Genomic DNA, 19,901 nt, shown 5'->3' with positions numbered 1-19,901 from the left:
TTGAATCATTAAAGTCATTTTTAATTTACCTAATGACATACTACAGTATTTTTCATGTTCATAATTGCAGTTCTTTATTATGACGATAGGTGGCGATCTTACTAAAAATGACACGTCCACAGCAGAAAACAAGACAACGAGGAAGAAAAAAAGCGTCAATGCGAGGCAGCATGGCGGCTGACATGAGACTACCAACTATTAGAAAACTAGTATCTCTTTCTCATTCCACTGGAGACAGAAGAGATCTCGTTGTACCGGGCGATGTGATCACGTCAGACTCTGGTTTTATGAGGTATGTTTGTGTTATCGTATGATTATTTTCCTATATGTGTTGTGCTGAAATACTCATTTCTTGTCTTTTACATACCATGCAATTGACTGGCGAGTGTCGACCAGTCCAAAAAGTTTGTCCAGCTCACTAGAATAATAACATATGTGTGATAATTCTTTGGAAAAGTGGTGCCATACTATTTGTTTGCTATTTGTACACAGGGGCCATGGTACTTATTTGGATGAGGAGAAATTGACGGCTTCTGTAGCTGGAGAGGTGCAGCGGGTGGATAAATTAATTTGCGTGAGACCACTCAAGACTAGGTAAGATGGGTACATTAAAAACGATTTATAAATCTTTTATATAGGTGATTTTCAATGTCGGGTACTCATACTACTTTTGGTGTGGGCTCCCTCTAGTGGTATGTGAACTAATCGCTGCTACTTATGGTGTGGGCTCCCTCTAGTGGTATGCGAACTAATTTTGAGAATTTAAACTTCTGCCTCGTTTTGTGTGATACATTTGTTGGCTAAAATAAATTTTAAAATTACACTGGACACTCTGGATTTTCTTTGGATTCCAGGTTTAATGGTGAGGTTGGTGATGTGGTGGTTGGCAGAATCACTGAGGTATTATCTTTTATGCCAAACATATCCCATATAGTGCTGTATTATGAGTCTATATAAGTTTTTCGTATTTTTGTATAGGTACAACAGAAACGGTGGAAAGTGGAGACAAACTCTCGGCTGGACTCTGTCCTTTTGTTATCTTCTGTCAATCTGCCTGGAGGAGAACTGGTAACAAAAAAAAGACACCAACGCTGCTTGACTTGACTTTATTCTTATTTCATTGGCTAACATGATCAGATATTGACATTTATATGGTACCAACTCTAATTTTATGATAATTTTATGTTTTATTGCGTTTGACTTGTGTCACAGATGTTTTGATTTTCATTTTTATTGTCTTCCAGAGGAGAAGATCAGCAGAAGATGAACTCACGATGAGAGAATATCTCGTCGAGGGTGACCTCATCAGCGTATGCCTTCTCCTTATTTCCTAACATTTATTCATCATTTTATGTTTCACCTATATATATTTTTTTTAACCTCTGTATTCAGGCAGAGGTGCAGTCTGTCTTTTCAGACGGCGCGTTGTCGCTTCACACTCGCAGCTTAAAGTACGGGAAAGTAAGTTGAACTGCAAAATGGGGTTAAAGTTGACTGCGAATGTGGTTCTGATTATATCCTTGATCGCAGCTCGGCCAGGGAGTGCTGGTCCAGCTTTCGCCGTCTCTTATCAAGAGACAAAAGACACATTTCCACAACCTCCCATGCGGCGCCTCCATCATCCTGGGGAATAACGGCTTTGTGTGGCTGTATCCCACACCGGGACAGCAGGAGGAAGAGGCTGGGGGTTTCTACACCAGCCTTGAGGTGAGACATTTCCGTTTCATTTTGAAATTGTGGAATCTGATTTTATGATTTGTCTCCCTCACACTTCTCACAGCCTGTCAGCCTGTCTGAGCGCGAGGTGATTTCCAGGCTGAGGAACTGCCTGCTGGCTTTGGCAGCGCACAAGGTCCTTGTGTTCGACACGAGTGTTCTCTACTGTTACGAATCTTCGCTTCAACACCAGGTAGGAAGTTGCAACGGCCAGTATGTATGGTGGATTTATTTTTAAATGATGTGATAATGTGTGCATTTGTGGTATCTGCAGGTTAAAGACATTCTCAAACCAGAAGTGATGGAAGAGATTGTAATGCTGACACAACAGAAGCTTATTGAACAGGAAGGTTAAATCAAGTTGCTTGTTTTTGTATGCTCTCTGCTTTTGTAACAGTAAGTAAAAGTCTTATCATTGTACTTTTGTAATAAAAATGTATTTAAAAAAAATGTCTTATGCTTTTTAGCGTGGTATGGCTTCCAGGTAATGATTTCTCGGGGTTTGTGTTTTACAATTAATGGACTCCCGCGCATCATTTAATTTGACCCAACCATGCACAATTATACAATATGTGCTTTTACTTAGTGTGAGTTATTTTGCCACCTCTGGAAATTACTTTTAAGTCTCACGCCGTTCGTAACCTCGAAACGTCGTAAGTCGGGAACCCCCAAGGCTCCGACAACTTCCTCTTGAAAAAGTTTACTAGCCCACGCACGCACGTGACGTCATACGTCGTTCCACCCACATATTTGTGTAAACCACCTTGCGTATGGAAGTATGGCGGCCCCAGCGACCCACACGACGACGAGACTTCGGCCAAAAGTTCGCCGCCGCTTCTCCAAGTACTTGAGAGGCGATGAGTAGGCGTGTGCGACACGGCGCCTCGACAACGGAGAGCTCGGCGACAGCAAAGCGGCCAGCGGCGGCCTCCACGCGGGCGCGACAGCAGCCGTCGGCGGCGTCCGGTTGACGGAGGAGTCGCCTGTATTCCTCCAAGTGGAGTCCGGGGCAATTGCGGACGCGGAAGTTTGCCATTTAACTCCGTGTCCCGGTGACTGTAAAGAAGCAAAAGTGTTGACTTTGAAGATGTTTTTGTTGAGAAAATTACTCGGGCAAGGAGGCGCCGCCGACCAACTGTTGACTGTTACGTGCGCCTTCCAAGAGGACCAGTGGCTAACCCGAACTAGCCTCCATGGCTAGCTGCACTTGTAACTTGTGTTGCTCGGCTAAACTACGGAAACTAAGTTTATAACAGCACGTAAGTTGAATTCCACCAAGATCCATGTCTTACTGGCTGTGTTATTTTAGCACACTTTCCACTCGTTCATCGATAAAATGCTGGTTTGCAGCTTTTTAAGTCAGGATAACAATACCTGCAGTGCTATGCTAAGTTTCTACGAGTTCTTCTTAGGGTCGACTAAAAAGTGGTCATGCGTTTTTGGGAATTAACGTATTTTAGGAATGACGGAGGATGGAAGGAAACGAAAATTGAATGATGGGAGGTTGGAAGAAAGGAGAGTGAAAAGGAAAGAAGCAGGAATGAAATGAAAGGATGACTGGAAGAAGGATGGCAAGGAGGAAGAGGTGAAAAAATGAAAATAAAATGGAAGGATGTTAAAATGAAGGGAGGTCGTTTGAATGGTGAAAGGATGGAAAAGGGAGGAAAGAAGGCTGAACTGAAGGAAAGTAGAGAGAAAAGGATGTGAAGCAGAATGGAAGGTGGCATGGAAAGATGGAGAAAAAAGAAAGGAAGGAAAAATACCAAAACGGGTGGAAGGGAGGGCAATATGAAAGAAAAGAAGGAAAAATTTAGTTAGGAAGGAAGATGGAAGTATGCATGGAACGAAAGGAAAGAAGGAAGGATGAAATGTAGAAAAAAAGATGCTACGAATGAAGGATGAGAGGAAGGTTGTTGGAGACTGTGAGAACTTTATCGCTCTAGAAAACAAAAAATGCACTTTTTAAAATTGTCCTCATGTTCCCTCAGCTTCCCCAAGCACCCAAATCCCATTAATGCGTGAGAAAAGGAGGCCCGCTGGAGTAGCTCGGACCCGCACGACAAATCTGCGTCGCACCGGCAGAGGACACCCCGAGCCGGGGACGAGGACTCCTCCCGTCTCCTCGTCTCCTCCCTCCCGCCCACTGGCCCGGCCCGGAGAGTCCCGGCTGCGGCCTGGCACCGTGCCCTTATGGGGCAGCAGCCGGGGAAGTTTGCCGGGGACCAGAGGAGACCCAGTCTGCCAGCTTTCATCAAGGTGGTCAAGAGGGAGTCCACACGGCACGGGGCGCAGCCCTGCAACGTCTTCGCTGTTCACGGTAAGACCTTGACATCAGTTGGCTTCAAAGATAATTGAAAGCAAATCATCCAAAAATGCTCAATATATTGATCTGTAAGGATGCCAGTCACACGTGTCTTGATTGCTTCATGTAGACGAGACTCCTCGGAATTGATTGAATTGATTATGCGATTAGCTTGTCCGTCACACGATTCCAAAAACAGTCTGTGGGTTGACCGCCGCTTGATTGCGTTAAGTGCAGACTCCCGTGGCTGAGAAAGTGGAGATGTTGCATAACGGCGCCGAGCGACACCAGGGGAACGTGTACGGGCAGCTCACCGCTTACCGGTTGTCGAAATCCCAGAGAGGCTTGCGGGTTTAAGTGCGCTCAGATGGCGATCGATATTTGAGATTGTTCTCTGTAAAGCCCTTTAAAAAAAAGAAAAATCCAAAATATGCAACCATATTCTCATAATTTTGTGAATTTTTATCTCAAGTGTGCTATCAATATTAAATCCTGCAAAAAAAGCACTTTATTTATTTATTTTCACAGATATTGTATTCTATTTTTCTCTTTTCTTCATATTTTTAAAATTGCAGCAAATGCACCAAAAGTAATTGCCAGCCGCTAAAAAGAAATTAAAGTGTTTTAGTGAGCTAACATTTCAAAATCAAGTAGAAACTATCATATTAATTCAGAATGTATGTTAAATAAATCTGTATTATGTATTGGAATGCAAATTAATTTATTGCTTGTGTTTTTGTGGGAATAATACATGTAGAGTACCTTGAAAAAAAATGTTTTATATTAAATTGCAATATTGAGGCGAAAGGGGGAATCCCACTGGCATTATTTTTCAGAATCGTTGGCAGTTTTACCGGATGCTTGCCGTCCATGCGTCCTGCGAACTGATAAGTTTACCAAATGTGTGTGTAGAGTTGTGATTTTGCTTTGGTGTGGAATACTTTCCACTGCCTCTTGCATAACGTGCAAGTGGAGGGAGGTTGGGGAGGTGCTCTAATGTTGGACAGGACAGGGGAGGTCAGAAAAATAGTCAGCGCGTTTGCCGGTAAATGGATCGAATTTGGCGCGTGGGCAGCAACAGTGACGTTCGTTTTGTTTTCTCCCTCTGGCCCCTGTGGAGAGAAAGTTGGACCGTCCCAAGTGGGGGGGGGGGTGAGTCACAGTGCAAGCGGAGGGCAATGTCAACACATTATTTGACATATCTGCCTGTATGTCTTGCTTTTCCTTTTCTTTTTTTTTCTTTGGCGTGTGCGTGAGCTCTCGGCGCGCTGATTGGCCACGGGCAGGTTGGGACCTCTCGCCCTGCCAGACGGCGCAGGCAAGCGGCGACCTGCCGCCATCTCATCAATGTGCTTAATTGCAGATAGCTGAATGTACGGTGACGCCGTACAGTGAAAGTGACTCGACTATCCAAACCAGGAGACTGGATTGGAGGGCAATGGGTTGTTTGGAATTCTGCCCCCTAGTGGTGTTCTCGATTCATTCTTTCATTATAAAGAGCACCAAGTGTCAAATCCCAAAGTGTATTATGAAGAGAAAAATGCAAGATAATTATAATGAAAGTGAGGGATTGTTTACTTTAGTTTTAGTCATTGCATTGCCCTACAGGGGGCAGCACTGTGCACTAGCGGTTTGCACCGTTAGCGGTTGTGGCGCCGGCATTCCTGTGTGGAATTTGAGCGTTCTTCCTGACCTCGAGTGAGTTTTCTCCCGGTACTTCCGCTTCCTCCCACATTTCAAAAAACCTCGTCAACTGTCGGTGTCAATGTTGGTGGCGCATCCCATCAGCGACATCATTTGATTTGTGTGCATGCCTGTGGCCCCCCCCCCAAAAAAAAAACGGCAGCTGCATTCAAGTGTGTGCGGTAAGTGGATCTCTTTTACTGTGTAACCGGCTCTTTCTTGGCTGGAACTCGTGGAATCCATACGGTCTAGACACCAGAACTCCTCCAATGATCCCCCGGCGGGTCCTGAAGATTGTGTATTATATGCATGAGTGTGTTTTTGATACGCGTTTCGCACCCGTGCGGCAGGCGTCAACGCTCGCCAGCTGTCGGGGGTTGAGCGGGGCTGTTCCCAAGTGGCGTGCCCCTCCTCGCCACGCATAGACATCACCAAAACGTGTCCACCTGGAAGGAAGTCAGATGGTGAGCGCTTAAAACAGGTGCGCGTGTTTGTAAAGCGTCGGCGCCAAAGCAACGCAATGCCAACTATGCGGTTGGCGACAAATGCACAATTGATGGCGTTTTTTCCCCTCCATCCATCAGAACACCATGACATTGCATTTCCGGCCCAGACGTAGACCTGATGTAATTCGAAGAATTTGAAAAGATATTTGGAAAAAGTTTGCTCGAGGGGAACCGCAATCCAATGCGAAAACACTGGCCAACCAACAATTTGTTGGTATTAGGAAACAAAAATGTTCCCCCCGTGGAAATCATGGAAGGAAAACCATTTCTCATTTGGACAGGCAACGTTTGAAGTAGCGTTTTAAGAACATTCATGAAAATGATATTTCTTAGAAATTGTTTGAAAAGGAGGTCAACGTTGGACAACAGGGGGCGTTTGACTTTCCATTGTCTGTCTCCCCCCGAAGAGCCTCGCGTAGCACTCTTACGCAATCAAAACAGCATTCTTTTTGAACGAGTTAACTTGTTAACCATAACATTTTTCTGGCAGGCGTCGGCGCGTGTTAATATGTGATGGGCCTGCTCGGAGCCAGTGCACCCGAGGAACCAAAACAAACACGCTTGTCTAAATTGCCTACACCATGAATGGCTTTTTTTTTTTTCCACCAATAGTTGATAAAAGCTGTTCCGTTGTAGAGCTAGTAAAATTAATCGATTAATCGATCATCACGTGAATGGTCAACAATTTTAATAATCAAGTAATGTGAATTTATAGCGCCTGTGAGCCTCTCAACAGTATTTAGTGTTTGTTTTCATTCATGTGAACTGACTGAGCCTTTGTGCAAAACATTTGGAAACATCTGCTTTTCTTTCGCAAAACAATAACCGCACCAGTAACTGAATCACTTCGACAAAGATTGGATGCAACATTTATTCCTCTCGTGTGATAGTTTGAATTAGTTTACTTTTCTTAATCTCGAAACAATACCCCAAAAAAAATTGGTTACCAAACAGTAAATACGGAAAAATCACTTTTGTGCAAAATAAAATAGTATTCAAATATTCACGGTATCATCGGTCGAATCATCTTTGATACACTCCACACCACCTGATCATCTTTTTTGCTGGCCCGTTTGCGGTATTGGGGTCAATGTTGCGTTCCACCGTAGCTTGTGGCTCTCGTTATCGTTGTTATAAAAGATGTCAGCGCGGCGTGCTTGCACTTCTGCTGTGATTCATTTGCACGTTGCGCCAGAGATGGGTTGAGCAACAAATAAATCCCCTGGAACATTCTTCTCTTGCATATCTGCTGCACACTTTGCTCCCTTTTTTGTCTCTTCATATATTCTACATGTCATGTTGCAGTTCCCCCCCACCCCTAAACCAAACTTTGGATTTTTTTTTTTTTTTAATTTCCATGGCATGCATTGTTTTGCCCAAAACAATTGTGAATGTCGGCATGTCGGTTTCACGCAAACTTGAACGTCTTGCCAACATCTGCTCGGCTTGTGTTGGAGCCTCTGACCTTGTGATTAGAATTGTTTGTTTGCTATTCATTCCAATTTTTTTTGGGTTGCAAATCCTGATTTCTGATTGTCTTGCGTGGCCACCCACCTGCTTTCCACTCCATATGGTTTGCACATTCCGCTCGCAAAAACAGCCGCCATCGGGATTGCGCATCAACATGCGTGCGACAAGTTTACGGCCGTACACGACGCAACTTTTGTCTTAGTGCAAACATTCTTCCTTTATGTTTTTGGGTTGATGATTTATCGTCGCCGCATGATTCTTAAGTCTGCGAGGCAGGTTTTGTTTTCTACAAGCCTCTACCTCACACAAATGCATCGTTTCTGTTTTGATCCCGGCGCTCGGCTCTCCCGGAATAGAAAATATGTCGTTTTGCGCCAACAATATGAGTCAAATTGAGTAATAGAACAGAATACGACTTGATTACAACCTTCGACTCGCTTAAGGCGGCCTGGCGTGTTCTTGGCCCTTTTTATCCGGGCCTTGGAGAAATGAGCGAGGTTGCTGATTAATCACCTGGTTCTTGTCGCCCTATTTAAAAGGCTTTCCAAAAAGCTCGTCTGGTTTTAACTAGCCCGGTTTCATCCGCACTGGCGCGATGGTGAGCTGACAGTCGATAAAGTCACTTTGCACGAGAGGAAGTTCTGGCCGGGGAGAACCTGAAACGGAGCTAATCCATACCAGCGCACGCTAAGAACTACATTTCATTCATATCGGCCATTACGAGCGCAGACGGATGCTAAAGGACTTAACCTTGAACTGGCGCTGTCGATGTTTTTATCCTAACTATCTGATCCCCCCCTCCTCTTGTGGAAGGCTCTTGAGTCGGGGAATTATGTGCAACCCAAAACCTCTTAACCTCATCTGCGACGCATTCTTCAGACAGCTAGACCTAAACATACACCCCCACAAACCATATAGTAAAAACATGGTAGCTGTGTTGGATTCTGATTATGGTAGTACCTTGACTTTTTATTATTTTTATTATTCTTATAAAATAAATAAACCTTATTAAAAAATTATATAAAATTAATAAATAAAATAAAAAATAGATAAAAAAAATAGATAGGGCTAGAACGACATTCCAAGTCACATCATTTAGAAATAAAAACAAAACAAAACAAAAGTCAAGCTAGCACTGGATTTCACTCCTTTGCTAGCAAATATTCCGTGTTGCGTGGAATCATGGCAGGACCGACACGGCTTTGCCTCTCTCCATTGCTCCTCTGTAATTAGGTTTGCGAAAGCTTATAGTGCAATAAATCTTGTTTCCCGACCGACGGGATCCGCGCCAAGTAGCGTCTGATGACGTTGCCAGCGCTGCGAAACGGCCTAATTGCGTATTTAGCCGTGTCCTTGTCACTAGAGCAAGGTAAAACTTTGTATTACTGATTTTCATCGTGGCGACTGTCATCGAGCGTGCCTTCATATCAAGCCTGACATTTGTTTCATTTTTATCGTGGCACATAAAAACGTGAACGCAATGCCCAGTCGGTAATTGATAGTTGGGGAATGAAATGTGGCTGCCTGAAAGGCAGCTTGTATTTATTCACTTGCGTATACCGACTCGTAGAGACAAACCAAGATGGCCGCTCGTTCATTTTTGATGTGATTCAATTTCCTCCATTAATTCTTGATTATCCAAGCGAGCCAAGCGAACGGCACCGTCGCTCCACCGTAACTGCAAACATCTGCGCTCTCGGCATGCCGTAATGCGTTTACATTTTTTCAGCTCTGCTCTGCATCACACACACACACGCTCGGTTGCGCTGATTGCTGCCGAGACACTCGCCCGAAGGTTTCTCCAAACGCGTCTTTCAGTCTGCAGTCTGTTGAAACGCCACCTCGGAAAATGGAAAATGAACTGAGCGGCCGCAAAAGCCGTTTGAGCGCTCTTGCCAGGCTTAACATATGGAAGGAAGAACTGAAGCTCTCCATCACCACTGGAGGGCTGTGATCTTCTCAAGTCACTAAATATCAATTCCACCACTGAAACTTTGGAAAGAACTCTCGTCATCTTTACCTTTTCGCGTCAGAAAAGTTCCAGAAAGCGGTCGCGGGTACGTTAGCTCACCGTGCAACGCAGCGGCTTTGATTATAAATCACATTATTCCCGCCGCTATGATCTCACTTGCTAACAATGTTCTTCATGTTCCTCCATCTGTAACCTTTTTTTTTTCTTCTCCCCCATTTTCCACCTTGGTTTTATTGCCCCTATTGTACTTCATGCTCTCATTTCCCCCAAGCCTATATAGCACTGTGGTAAATTAATGGGCTGTAAGTAAAGGCCTGTAGATGGTAATTATATGTAGCGGGGGAGGAGGGGGGGCTGTTTGTGTAAAAGTAACCCAAATGTTTACCATAGCAGCACAAAGGGCCCACTCGCTCAATATCAAGGCGAAATATTTTCGTCAACCCACCCACAATTAGCGTCCATGCTTTTTGCATGCTCAATTATTGCTCGCTCCGAATGTTTATATTTCGGAGCGCAACCTTGAATTATGGAGCGTTTGGACTCGGGACAGCTGAGGGAAGACAGAAGAAAGAGATTAAACATGTGTTGCAAGTGCTCGGCTCCTGCCAAGGATTAGCCCGTCCTTCCTCATATGGTCAAACCACTGCGGCTGTCCCCAAATTCCCTAACTGACGTGTTTGAAAAGATAAAGTTTCTCTCCTTCCTCGAGAGTGGAGGAACTTCTTCCAGTTTATAACTCGCCCCGCTATGCATTGTCTTTTCATAAGACCCCCAGCTCTGTCCGGCACTAATTCCTTAACCTGTAAACATTCCAGAATGGAGCAGAGAGCACCGGGGGAAAAAAAAGAAAGGGGAGGGGCGGGGGGAAAGAGGAGGAGGAGGAGCTTCTTGTAAGCATCGGATGACTTCAGCAGAAGGAAAACATGAAAGCTTTGTGAAGAATCTCAACTTTGTACAAAACAACTCGGGAGCTTTTGCGTCTTGCCTCATTTCGATATTTTTGGGGGGCTTTTTTTAGTTTTGTGTGTATGGATGTCGTCTTGCTGGCTTTTTGTGTATGCGCGCATGTGTGTGTGTGTGTGTGTTGCTGGAGTTGGGAGGGCTCAGCTGATGTCATCGAGTGCAGCGAGCCGATGGTGAAAGAAGAGGCCCTTTGTTGGCAGCCGTGAGCGCTAACGCGTCCGTGTGCCTCGGCTCCGCATTCGCGCAGGGGGGACGGCAGAGAGAGGAATGGCACCGGCCAAACGGACCGCCTGCCCACTCAACTGACACATTCTCCTGGCCGGCCGGGTCGCCGACACGTCCCCCGCTCTTTTTGGATCGGACCCTAGAGGGAAAAAAAAAACGGAGCTAACCGGGATCACAGGAGTTGGAAGGAAAATTATGGAGACAGAAAGTTTGTAATTTTTATTTTTTTTCTAAGTGGATGAGCCCCAGGAATAATGAGAAAGAACAACGGCAAAGAAGATCAATACGTTTGAATTGGATCAGATTTTTTTTTGTTCTCCTGTTGGGACACATGTCAAAAAGCCAGGCGCAAATCGAATACTAAGCTTGAGTTTCCAAGCGGGAAGGGAAAGAAAGCAAATGAAAATGTTGGAGATTTGCCTGAAATTGGTGGGGTGTAAATCGAAGAAAGGACTCTCGTCCTCCTCCAGCTGCTACCTGGAAGGTGAGTGTTGGTTTGATCATATTCAATGCAAGAGATGCTTGAAACGTTTTTTTTTTGGGGGGGGGGGAGCAGAGTGGCTCGCAACCACGCAAGGATTTTGGCTTTGTGGAAACTGCGGAATGGGGAGGGGAAACGCAGCTCAGGGGAGGTGAGCGAGGCCAGACACACTGGCTAGCGGCTTAGGCAAGAAGTGGAAAAAGAAAGAATACACGGAAATCTGACTCCCCCCGGCCGTGTCCCACTTCAGCGTTGTTTAAGAGGAAAGTGCATCTAATCTCTAATCGGCACCCCAGACCAAATCTTTCTGACTACTTTCGGAATCCATTTAGACGTTTCAGGAGAGTTCATGGTCTTTGTTGAACTTGACTCCTTAGATTGTGTTCAACACCGCTTGTTCCCTAATTGATTTAGCGGCGGCTAATAAAGCCCACGAGGAATTTGAGGAAAACCGGAGCGGTCCTCGCATAATTGACATTGTGAGGAATTTGTTTTGGAAGAAGAGCCAAACATTGTGCAACCAAATGATTTAATCGTCAAGCTCGAACCACGCAAACAAAAAAATAACAATGAGCAGAAGACAAGAAAATGTATTTGTAGAAAAATGTAGGTAAAACATTTTACCTATAAATAATTTGATCACTTTTTCATGTACTTTTTGTACCTTTTAAAAATGTATTTTGCCACTTACTGGCGACTAAAAATGACATCACACATACTCAACATGAGCCACGATACACGTAATTTCCTTTCACGGACCACATCCAATGACGCAAGGGGACCGGATCCGGCCCGGGGGCCTTAGGTTGGACACCATGACTTTGCAGGTCTTTCATGGTTTCCTTTCTCTTCAACCACATTTTTGTTTCCATCTCGCCCGGTCTTTTGAAGGGGATGTGTGTCTTGCATCATCGCGCAAGTATTATATGCATTTCTATTGCTCAGAGCGGCGCAGTCACGGCCATAAAGTCTTTACAAGCCACACACACACACGCTTAATCATCTCGTTGTCATCTCAGTAACGTGGCCAGGACATGCTGTAATTTCTCCCACTGCAGAGACTCTGGAAGGCCCACAGTCATTTTTTTTGTTTGTTTTTATGCCATTTCTTGCTCCTCAATCCACCCTATTTTCCTTTTTTTTTTTTTTCGTTTGGGTGGGAGTGATGATCCCGCTCGGTTGCATCGGTGAATTGTCACCCCTCTCTGGAAGGCCTGTGGTATTTGCGGCACCTTAAGTGTGTGACAGGGGGGCCGGGCCGCCCACACACTTTGAGTCCGGGCCAAAGTGTGACCAGAAAGAATGTTCTCCCCTTTTATCTCTCCATGCATCTCGACGTGACGGTCAAAGAAGCATCTTGGTTGGCTTTATGAGTTTTTTTTTATCTCAACAATGCTGTCACAAACTGCATTTAGTTTTTTTTTTTTTTGTTCCATTTCTTAGATTCTAATTATGAAGCACAATATATCCATCCGTCCGTCCCTCCATTATAAACATGGTGGTGAGGGGAAGAAAAGAAAAAAACTTGCCTGGAATTTTGATTATGCACACGCATGACTGCTTCCTTTTGTCTCGGGCAGCCTTGAGGTGAAATCATAGCCTTGCCGTCGAGTTCATTTCGTGTTCATAAAAAAAAACAAAAAACGATCTCTTCTGCCATTCGAGCAAATGTGTGAATTCATCGAGGTTACCAATCCAACGTGGTTGGTTCTTTTTGTTTTTCTCTCGAGCTGTTTGGCCTGTAGCTGAAAGAATTCCTGCGGGGGTGGGGGCCCGGTGTTAACGTTCTTTCGGAACATATGTGACAACAGCTGCGCACGTTGCGGCCAAAATGCCGTTCAAAGTCCTCCCCCCGCATTTTCAATTTACTGCAGTCAGTTGTTGTTCTCTAATTTTCACCATTCAAGCTAGCTGTCGCTAAAATCCGCGTAACTCAAGGATGCGTTCTCACGCTCCGATATGTTCTCGTAGTTCAGGTAGGAAATGAAAACTAAGCGGGCGGATAATCCAGGAAATGAAATCGCAAGTCACGTGATCGCGGCAACTCCCAACGCATGAACTTAAATGTCTTCATTTCATTTTCAGAAGCTCTCCAGAGACCAGACTTTGAGGGTCAAGGTCTGAGCGAAGCGGCCCGCTGGAACTCCAAAGAGAACCTGTTGGCCGGCCCCAGCGAAAATGACCCCAATCTGTTTGTGGCGCTGTACGACTTTGTGGCCAGCGGCGACAACACGCTCAGCATTACCAAAGGTGAGCGGCGAAAGGAACCAGAAACAACGGCCAACATTCCGCAGATACGTACGGACAATCTGCTGATGTGCTTCTTCTGTTTTGCGTCCTGCACTCCCACTCGCACTTCCTCACTCGGGTTCCTCTTTTGCCGCACGCTAGAAAAACAATACGGATCGCTCGGACAAAACAGAGGAAGGAAAAAGAGAACATCTGCTCATGTGTGAGGCAGGACAATGCATTTTTTTCTAGTGAATGTTCCACGCTGAAGGTTGCATTCTTTTTTTTCTGGCTAGTCTCTGCCAGATTGGTTCTACTCGTTTGTTCCCAAGATTAGCGTCTGAAAGCGATTTTTTTTTTGCTTTTTTCAGGCGAGAAGCTGCGCGTGCTGGGCTACAACCACAACGGCGAGTGGTGCGAGGCCCAGACCAAAAATGGCCAAGGCTGGGTGCCGTCCAACTACATCACGCCTGTCAACAGCCTGGAGAAGCACAGCTGGTACCACGGGCCCGTGTCGCGCAACGCCGCCGAGTACCTGCTCAGCTCGGGCATCAACGGCAGCTTCCTGGTGCGCGAGAGCGAAAGCAGTCCCGGACAGAGGTCCATTTCCTTGCGCTACGAGGGCAGAGTTTACCACTACAGGATCAACACGGCGTCCGACGGCAAGGTGGAAACTCTTTTTTTTTTTGTACTTCCTAATGTTCCTTCAAAAGCAACTTTTTTTGCCTTCTGAGTGAAGAAGTGAAGAAATGCAACAAGCAGATTTGGGTTACGTAAGACTTGGACAATGGAAAAGACTGTGTCCACTGAGCCCTGACAAATGTGCTCCTCTCCACCCAGACTGGAGAACCTCCAATGTCCAAGCACGATTCATTGTCAATTTGAATTTTTCAGGCCAATTTAAAATGCAATGACCTGTTGTTGTCGTCCCCGACCAGCTGTACGTGTCGTCGGAGAGCCGCTTTAACACGCTGGCCGAGCTGGTGCACCACCACAGCACGGTGGCCGACGGCCTCATCACCACGCTGCACTACCCGGCGCCCAAACGCAACAAGCCCACCATTTACGGCGTGTCGCCCAACTACGACAAGTGGGAGATGGAACGCACCGACATCACCATGAAGCACAAATTGGGCGGGGGCCAGTACGGCGAGGTGTACGAAGGCGTGTGGAAGAAGTACAACCTCACCGTGGCTGTCAAGACGCTCAAGGTAAGAGTGTCAAAACAGTATTTTGGTTGAACTATGCTGCCGCCAAGTGGTTGTAGGGTGTAACTACAACTGCAAACGTGCTCTTTGCAGGAGGACACAATGGAAGTGGAGGAGTTCCTCAAGGAGGCCGCTGTTATGAAAGAGATCAAACATCCCAACTTGGTGCAACTCTTGGGTAAGGCTGCTTGAATTTCAACTCAAGACAACATAGAAAGGAATAAAATTAATTAATCCAATAAGACAAAATTTATTAGTAAACGGTTTTATCATTACAAATTATTTTGGGAATTTGCTAACCGAGTATTTTCCTGGCCAGGCGTGTGCACGCGGGAGCCTCCATTTTACATCATCACAGAGTTCATGACTCACGGCAACCTGCTGGACTACCTGCGGGAGTGCAACCGAGAGGAGGTCAACGCTGTGGTGCTCCTCTACATGGCCACGCAGATCTCCTCCGCCATGGAGTACCTGGAGAAAAAGAACTTTATACACAGGTGGGCTGTCAGGATGTCATACAAAAAGTGTCGAGTTTGGACCCTTAAAGAACGACGTCACTCCTGTAATGAATTAGAAGGGAAATTCCACTGACCCCTGACCTCACACATTCTGCCTGAATGGGAAAAAAATCCACCGCGCACACACACGGCAGAATTTTGCTGTTAGTCTTCTCACAAGCGAGAAAAGCTGTTTCTACTTTTTCCCAAGTCCATGGCCCCCTCCCACCACATGTCAATCACTCAGCCTCTCCGTGCTCTCTCCTGCAGGGACCTCGCCGCCCGCAACTGCCTGGTGGGCGAGAACCACCTGGTCAAGGTGGCAGACTTCGGTCTGAGCCGGCTGATGACGGGCGACACGTACACGGCCCACGCCGGGGCCAAGTTCCCCATCAAGTGGACGGCTCCGGAGAGTCTGGCCTATAACAAGTTCTCCATCAAGTCGGACGTGTGGGGTACGTTTCATTAATATATATATATATTTTTTACAGTTTATAATAATCTGGATTCTAACGGAACGCTTGCAGCATTCGGCGTGCTGCTATGGGAGATCGCCACCTACGGGATGTCCCCGTACCCCGGCATCGACTTGTCCCAAGTGTACGAGCTGCTAGAGAAGGACTACCGTATGGACCGACCCGAGGGATGCCCCGAGAAAGTCTACGAACTCATGAGGGCCTGTGAGTAACAACGCGAGGCGGCGGTTAGCATATTTCTGCGTTGTCTCATGAGTTTTTCTTTCCCGTCTCTAGGTTGGAGGTGGAACCCTTTAGAACGGCCGTCTTTTGCAGAAACCCACCAAGCCTTTGAGACCATGTTCCAGGAGTCCAGCATCTCTGATGGTTAGTTTGGAACTTCATGGGTTCCTTCTTATGTTAAGCGCGTTACGTGACTCAATGCGCATATTATTAGAGGTGGAAAAGGAGTTGGGCAAGAAAGGGAAGAAGGTGACCTTGGGCTCCATTCAGCAGGCTCCAGAACTGCCCACAAAGACCAGAACGCTGCGCAAAAATAAGGACAACCGGGACAGAGATAGTCCAGGTAAGAAGATCTTTCTCTCGGGTGACTTTTTAATCTAAAGATGGCGTTTAGCACAGTTCTTAGGTTCGGGGTCTAAATCTTGGCTGTGGTTTCCCGGTGTTGGTTTTGCATGTATGTTCATTGACGACGCTCATCTATTTAAAAAAATAATACGAGTCAACAGAATTATGTATAAAAAAAACAACACATACCGACCGACCAAAATGAATCATTTTTTCCCCCCCAAATTGCAACCTTTGGGATTTGAAAATTTTATTCTCCTGCACCGGCAGTTTGATTGAAATTTGATTATTAATCTCCTACATAAGAGAGGCATAGATGGTTTGTCACTGATCTTCCTCAGACCCGGTGGACCTGGACGTTCCCCTGCCTTCCCCAATGCTCCCCAGGAAAGAGCGCCCTCTCCCGGATGGAAATCTGAACGAGGACGACCGGCTCCTGCCCAAGGACAAGGACAAAACGCGTGGCGGCTTTATGAGCCTTATCAAAAAGAAGAAAAAGAATGCCCCGGCGCCTCCCAAGCGGAGCTCGTCCTTTCGGGAGATGGACGTCCATCCCAATCGGCGGGGCGGGTGTCGGGACCCTCGGGACGGGGACTGCTTCAACAACGGGGGGTCGTTGGCTAACAATGACGCCTCTCACGTACTGGAATCGCTAAAGTCTTTGGCGACTAACAATAATGGCACAAATGGAGCTCCCACCTACCCAGGACCGTTGTTCCCCCGAAAAAAGGTTGCCCCTGCTGTGCCCGGACCTGCGGGCAAGGCGCCAGTCACCCCTCCCGGCGAAGACGAGGTCATGACGAACTCTAAGCGCTTCTTTTGGTCCTCCAGCCTACCCGCCAGCTCAGACGGCACCCAATGGAAGTCCGTCACCTTGCCGAGGGACTTGGGACAGAGGCATTTTGACTCTGGTACGTTCGGGGGTAAACCGGCCCTTCCCCGCAAGAGAACCAGCGAGCAGAAAGGGGATGTCGGCCCTCGCATGGGCACCCTGACTCCGCCTCCGCGTCTGCCCAAGAAAGCGGAAGAGTCGCCGGACGAAGCGCAGAAAGATGCCGAGCTGAGTCCCGGATCCAGTCCCCAGGCTTTAACCCCCAAGGTCGTTAAGAGGCCCGGGCTCCCGGAGAACTCAAAGACTAGCGCCCTACACGCCGAACTTCTCAAGCCCAGCGTCTTCCCGGCTTTGGGTGCCGCCGGAGAAGAGTGCCGGGCCCGCCGCAACAAGCACACCGCCGACGCCCGAGAGAAGGGCAAGTTTCAGAAACCCAAACCGGCTCCTCCCCCACCGCCCGCCAACGCCAAAACGGCCAAGACCTCCCGCAGTCCCGCTCAAGATCGCTCATCCCCTTCGTCAGAAATCAAAGCTAAGGGCCTCGCCTCGGAGCCCCAACACGGAACCACTCCCGGCGAGGGGGCTAAGAAGCTGCCCCCGAGTTGCAACTCCAAACCTCAACCGCTCAAGACCTCCGCCTCGGCGAGCGGCTCCCTTGGGGGCGAATCGCAAGGCGCGCCGGCCGCCTTCATCCCCTTGGTCAACCCCCGCCGATCCCTGCGAAAAACGGCTCCGCGCCAGGCCTCGGAGCGCACGCCCAACTCTGCCGTGACCCGCGAGATGGTCCTGGAGGGCGCCGAGCAGCTGCGGGCCGCCATCGGTCGCAACTCTGAGCAGACGGGCAGCCACGGCGCCGTCCTGGAGGCCGGCAAGAACTTGTCCAAGTACTGCGTCAGCTTTGTGGACTCCATCCAGCAGATGCGCAACAAGTTCGCTTTCCGCGAGGCCATCAACAAACTGGAGAGCAGTTTGCGCGAACTGCAGATCTGCCCCGCCGCCTCCGGGGGCGCCAACGCGCAGCAAGACTTTACCAAGCTGCTGTCTTCCGTCAAAGAGATCAGTGACATCGTTCAGAGGTAGCGTACCACGGACACAATTTTTACGAACTGAAAGCTCTCTTGGGAGCAGGTGTCGGTGACGCGGTACTCCGAAACCCACCTGTGGTTTTTGTGGACGCAAGCAAAGGACGTTGGCTGATTTCTGGAGTTTGAGCCGATATTGGGTATTAACCAACGAGTTGTCCTCGTCATGCCTGAAATCTTCCTCCCGCTAATTCCAGGAAAAAAGTGCCTTTTTTTCCCAAATATGTTGCCCTCGACTGAGCGTTTGGCCTTCAGAATTCATTTGTGCCTGTCAATCACTTCTGTTTGGGTTCCCCCAACTAAAGGTGTTCCCACCACGGCCTTTTTGCTTCAAGTGCTCTTTAGCGCAGTTTTTTTTTTTTACCAAGGCACATATTTTGCAATATCTTGGGGCACAGCGCCAAACAAAATGCCACAAAAAGTGCCCTTTTTGTAGGATGCAAAAGTAGCTATACAGTTGGAAGTGTTCTACAGTTTTTTTTTTTGCCTTCTTTATTCATTTGTCTTGCTCGTGTGTGTGTGTGTGAGAGTGTGTAAGAAATGTTTGAGAGATTTGTGTGTGTGTATGTCAGTGTCCAAACAAGGATTTAATTTTGTGAAATGTGTTTGAGAGTGTAAACTGTTTTTTGTGTATGAGAAATTGTCAGTTCATGTGAACTTTAGTGTCTTTGCTTTTTGTCAAGCGAACACTTCCAACTGTATATGTACTTATGCGTTTTACGGCATGACGGTATGTATTTTGACTCAATTCGGGTCACCTGGCGGAACTTAGGGCGGGTCTAAAAACGTTTGTTCAACTCTGACTCGTGACAAAAAGTCAAAGTATTCCTCTTCGATAACGCCTTTTTCTTTGCCGCCGTGTTGCCCTACGATGACAGCCAAGTTAAGTTGTGTTTCACTGTTGATACTTTGTGCCTTCAAGACTTTGACGTTAAATGACCAATCCCCCCAAAAAGCCAAGCCTCAGCGTCCACAGCGTATACTGAGGAACTTGACAGTTTATCAAAAGCCATCAGTAGCTTCAAGACATCAAAAGTCTTTCTCCCCTGGTGTCTCTATACAAAGTCCGTTTTGATGCAAGTGTGTATATGTGTGTGTGTCTGTTGTAAGCCTGCAAAAAGTGTTTTTAAGAGTACGCGTGGGTGTGAAACGTGAGGAGTGCACCTTGTTGGACTTTGGTCCCGTGTTCTTTGCGCCGCTGTTCGTACCACTACTCCTTTGGGTGGGTCCAAACCCCGCCACCATCTTGTAAATATGTTGTCTTACTCCTTTCTTCTTTTTCTTAGCCTCACAGTGCAATTTTGGTTGTAATAAAATGACAAACGCTGACAAATGAAACGTGTTGCTCGAAACAAAAACAAAACTGTATTGCATCTGTGTGTGTACGTGCACACTCTACATCACGAGGTTTACATTCAGGACCAGCTCCACAGCCATGATATAGTAATACCATATTTAAATATTTCTTAATAATAAAATAATTAATAACTGAATACTGAAATGAACCAACAGCTGTCACTTCCTGGAAGCCTAAAAAGCAGGACAAGAAATTTGACCAAATTCTCAAGTTGAAATTCCTATTAATTTTTTTCAAATTTAGTATGAAACAAAACAATGTGCTGCCGTCTAGTGGTCGACTTTGGAATTGCAGCCTAAATAAACAGGAACACAAAATAGATTAAAATTTTACAC

General features: G+C 46.7%; 2 protein-coding genes across 3 annotated transcripts; both read left to right on the top strand.

Moving 5' to 3' along the window:
• Window positions 1-128: 128 nt before the first annotated feature.
• On the top strand, window positions 129-2,146 carry exosc2 (exosome component 2). Its single transcript, XM_088391997.1, has 9 exons — window positions 129-292; window positions 493-594; window positions 855-900; window positions 979-1,068; window positions 1,245-1,310; window positions 1,393-1,461; window positions 1,531-1,707; window positions 1,781-1,909; window positions 1,991-2,146. Exons 1-9 carry the CDS (start codon window positions 159-161, stop codon window positions 2,069-2,071), a joined length of 894 nt encoding a protein of 297 aa, XP_088248123.1. The 5' UTR covers window positions 129-158; the 3' UTR covers window positions 2,072-2,146.
• Window positions 2,147-2,455: 309 nt separating this feature from the next.
• Window positions 2,456-19,547, top strand: abl1 (ABL proto-oncogene 1, non-receptor tyrosine kinase). 2 transcript variants are annotated; one of them, XM_088391130.1, is made up of 12 exons: window positions 2,456-2,975; window positions 3,705-4,033; window positions 13,404-13,568; window positions 13,919-14,214; window positions 14,486-14,758; window positions 14,849-14,933; window positions 15,075-15,252; window positions 15,523-15,707; window positions 15,780-15,932; window positions 16,005-16,094; window positions 16,165-16,293; window positions 16,637-19,547. In XM_088391130.1, the coding sequence occupies exons 2-12, from the start codon at window positions 3,907-3,909 to the stop codon at window positions 18,205-18,207; spliced, it is 3,252 nt and encodes a 1,083-aa protein (XP_088247256.1). In that variant the 5' UTR covers window positions 2,456-2,975; window positions 3,705-3,906; the 3' UTR covers window positions 18,208-19,547. The 2 variants fall into 2 exon arrangements, with proteins under 2 accessions (XP_088247256.1, XP_088247257.1); XM_088391131.1 differs by lacking the exons at window positions 2,456-2,975; window positions 3,705-4,033 and adding an exon at window positions 10,553-11,321.
• The last annotated feature ends 354 nt before the right edge of the window (window positions 19,548-19,901 follow it).

This window comes from Syngnathus floridae, chromosome 12, assembly GCF_059516105.1.
Source record: "Syngnathus floridae isolate MCC-2025c chromosome 12, RoL_Sflo_1.0, whole genome shotgun sequence".
Classification (NCBI taxonomy): domain Eukaryota; kingdom Metazoa; phylum Chordata; class Actinopteri; order Syngnathiformes; family Syngnathidae; genus Syngnathus; species Syngnathus floridae.
This window is presented reverse-complemented; position numbering and strand designations above follow the sequence as displayed.

Bases quoted from the DNA above. Each gene is read 5' to 3' on its own strand.
- exosc2 (XM_088391997.1), top strand. From the start codon at position 159: ATGCGAGGCAGCATGGCGGCTGACATGAGACTACCAACTATTAGAAAA. The intron at 595-854 runs GTAAGATGGGTA...TTTGGATTCCAG, and splicing joins GTGAGACCACTCAAGACTAG to GTTTAATGGTGAGGTTGGTG. The intron at 1,462-1,530 runs GTAAGTTGAACT...CCTTGATCGCAG, and splicing joins GCAGCTTAAAGTACGGGAAA to CTCGGCCAGGGAGTGCTGGT.
- abl1 (XM_088391130.1), top strand. From the start codon at position 3,907: ATGGGGCAGCAGCCGGGGAAGTTTGCCGGGGACCAGAGGAGACCCAGT. The intron at 13,569-13,918 runs GTGAGCGGCGAA...TGCTTTTTTCAG, and splicing joins CACGCTCAGCATTACCAAAG to GCGAGAAGCTGCGCGTGCTG. The intron at 14,215-14,485 runs GTGGAAACTCTT...GTCCCCGACCAG, and splicing joins ACACGGCGTCCGACGGCAAG to CTGTACGTGTCGTCGGAGAG.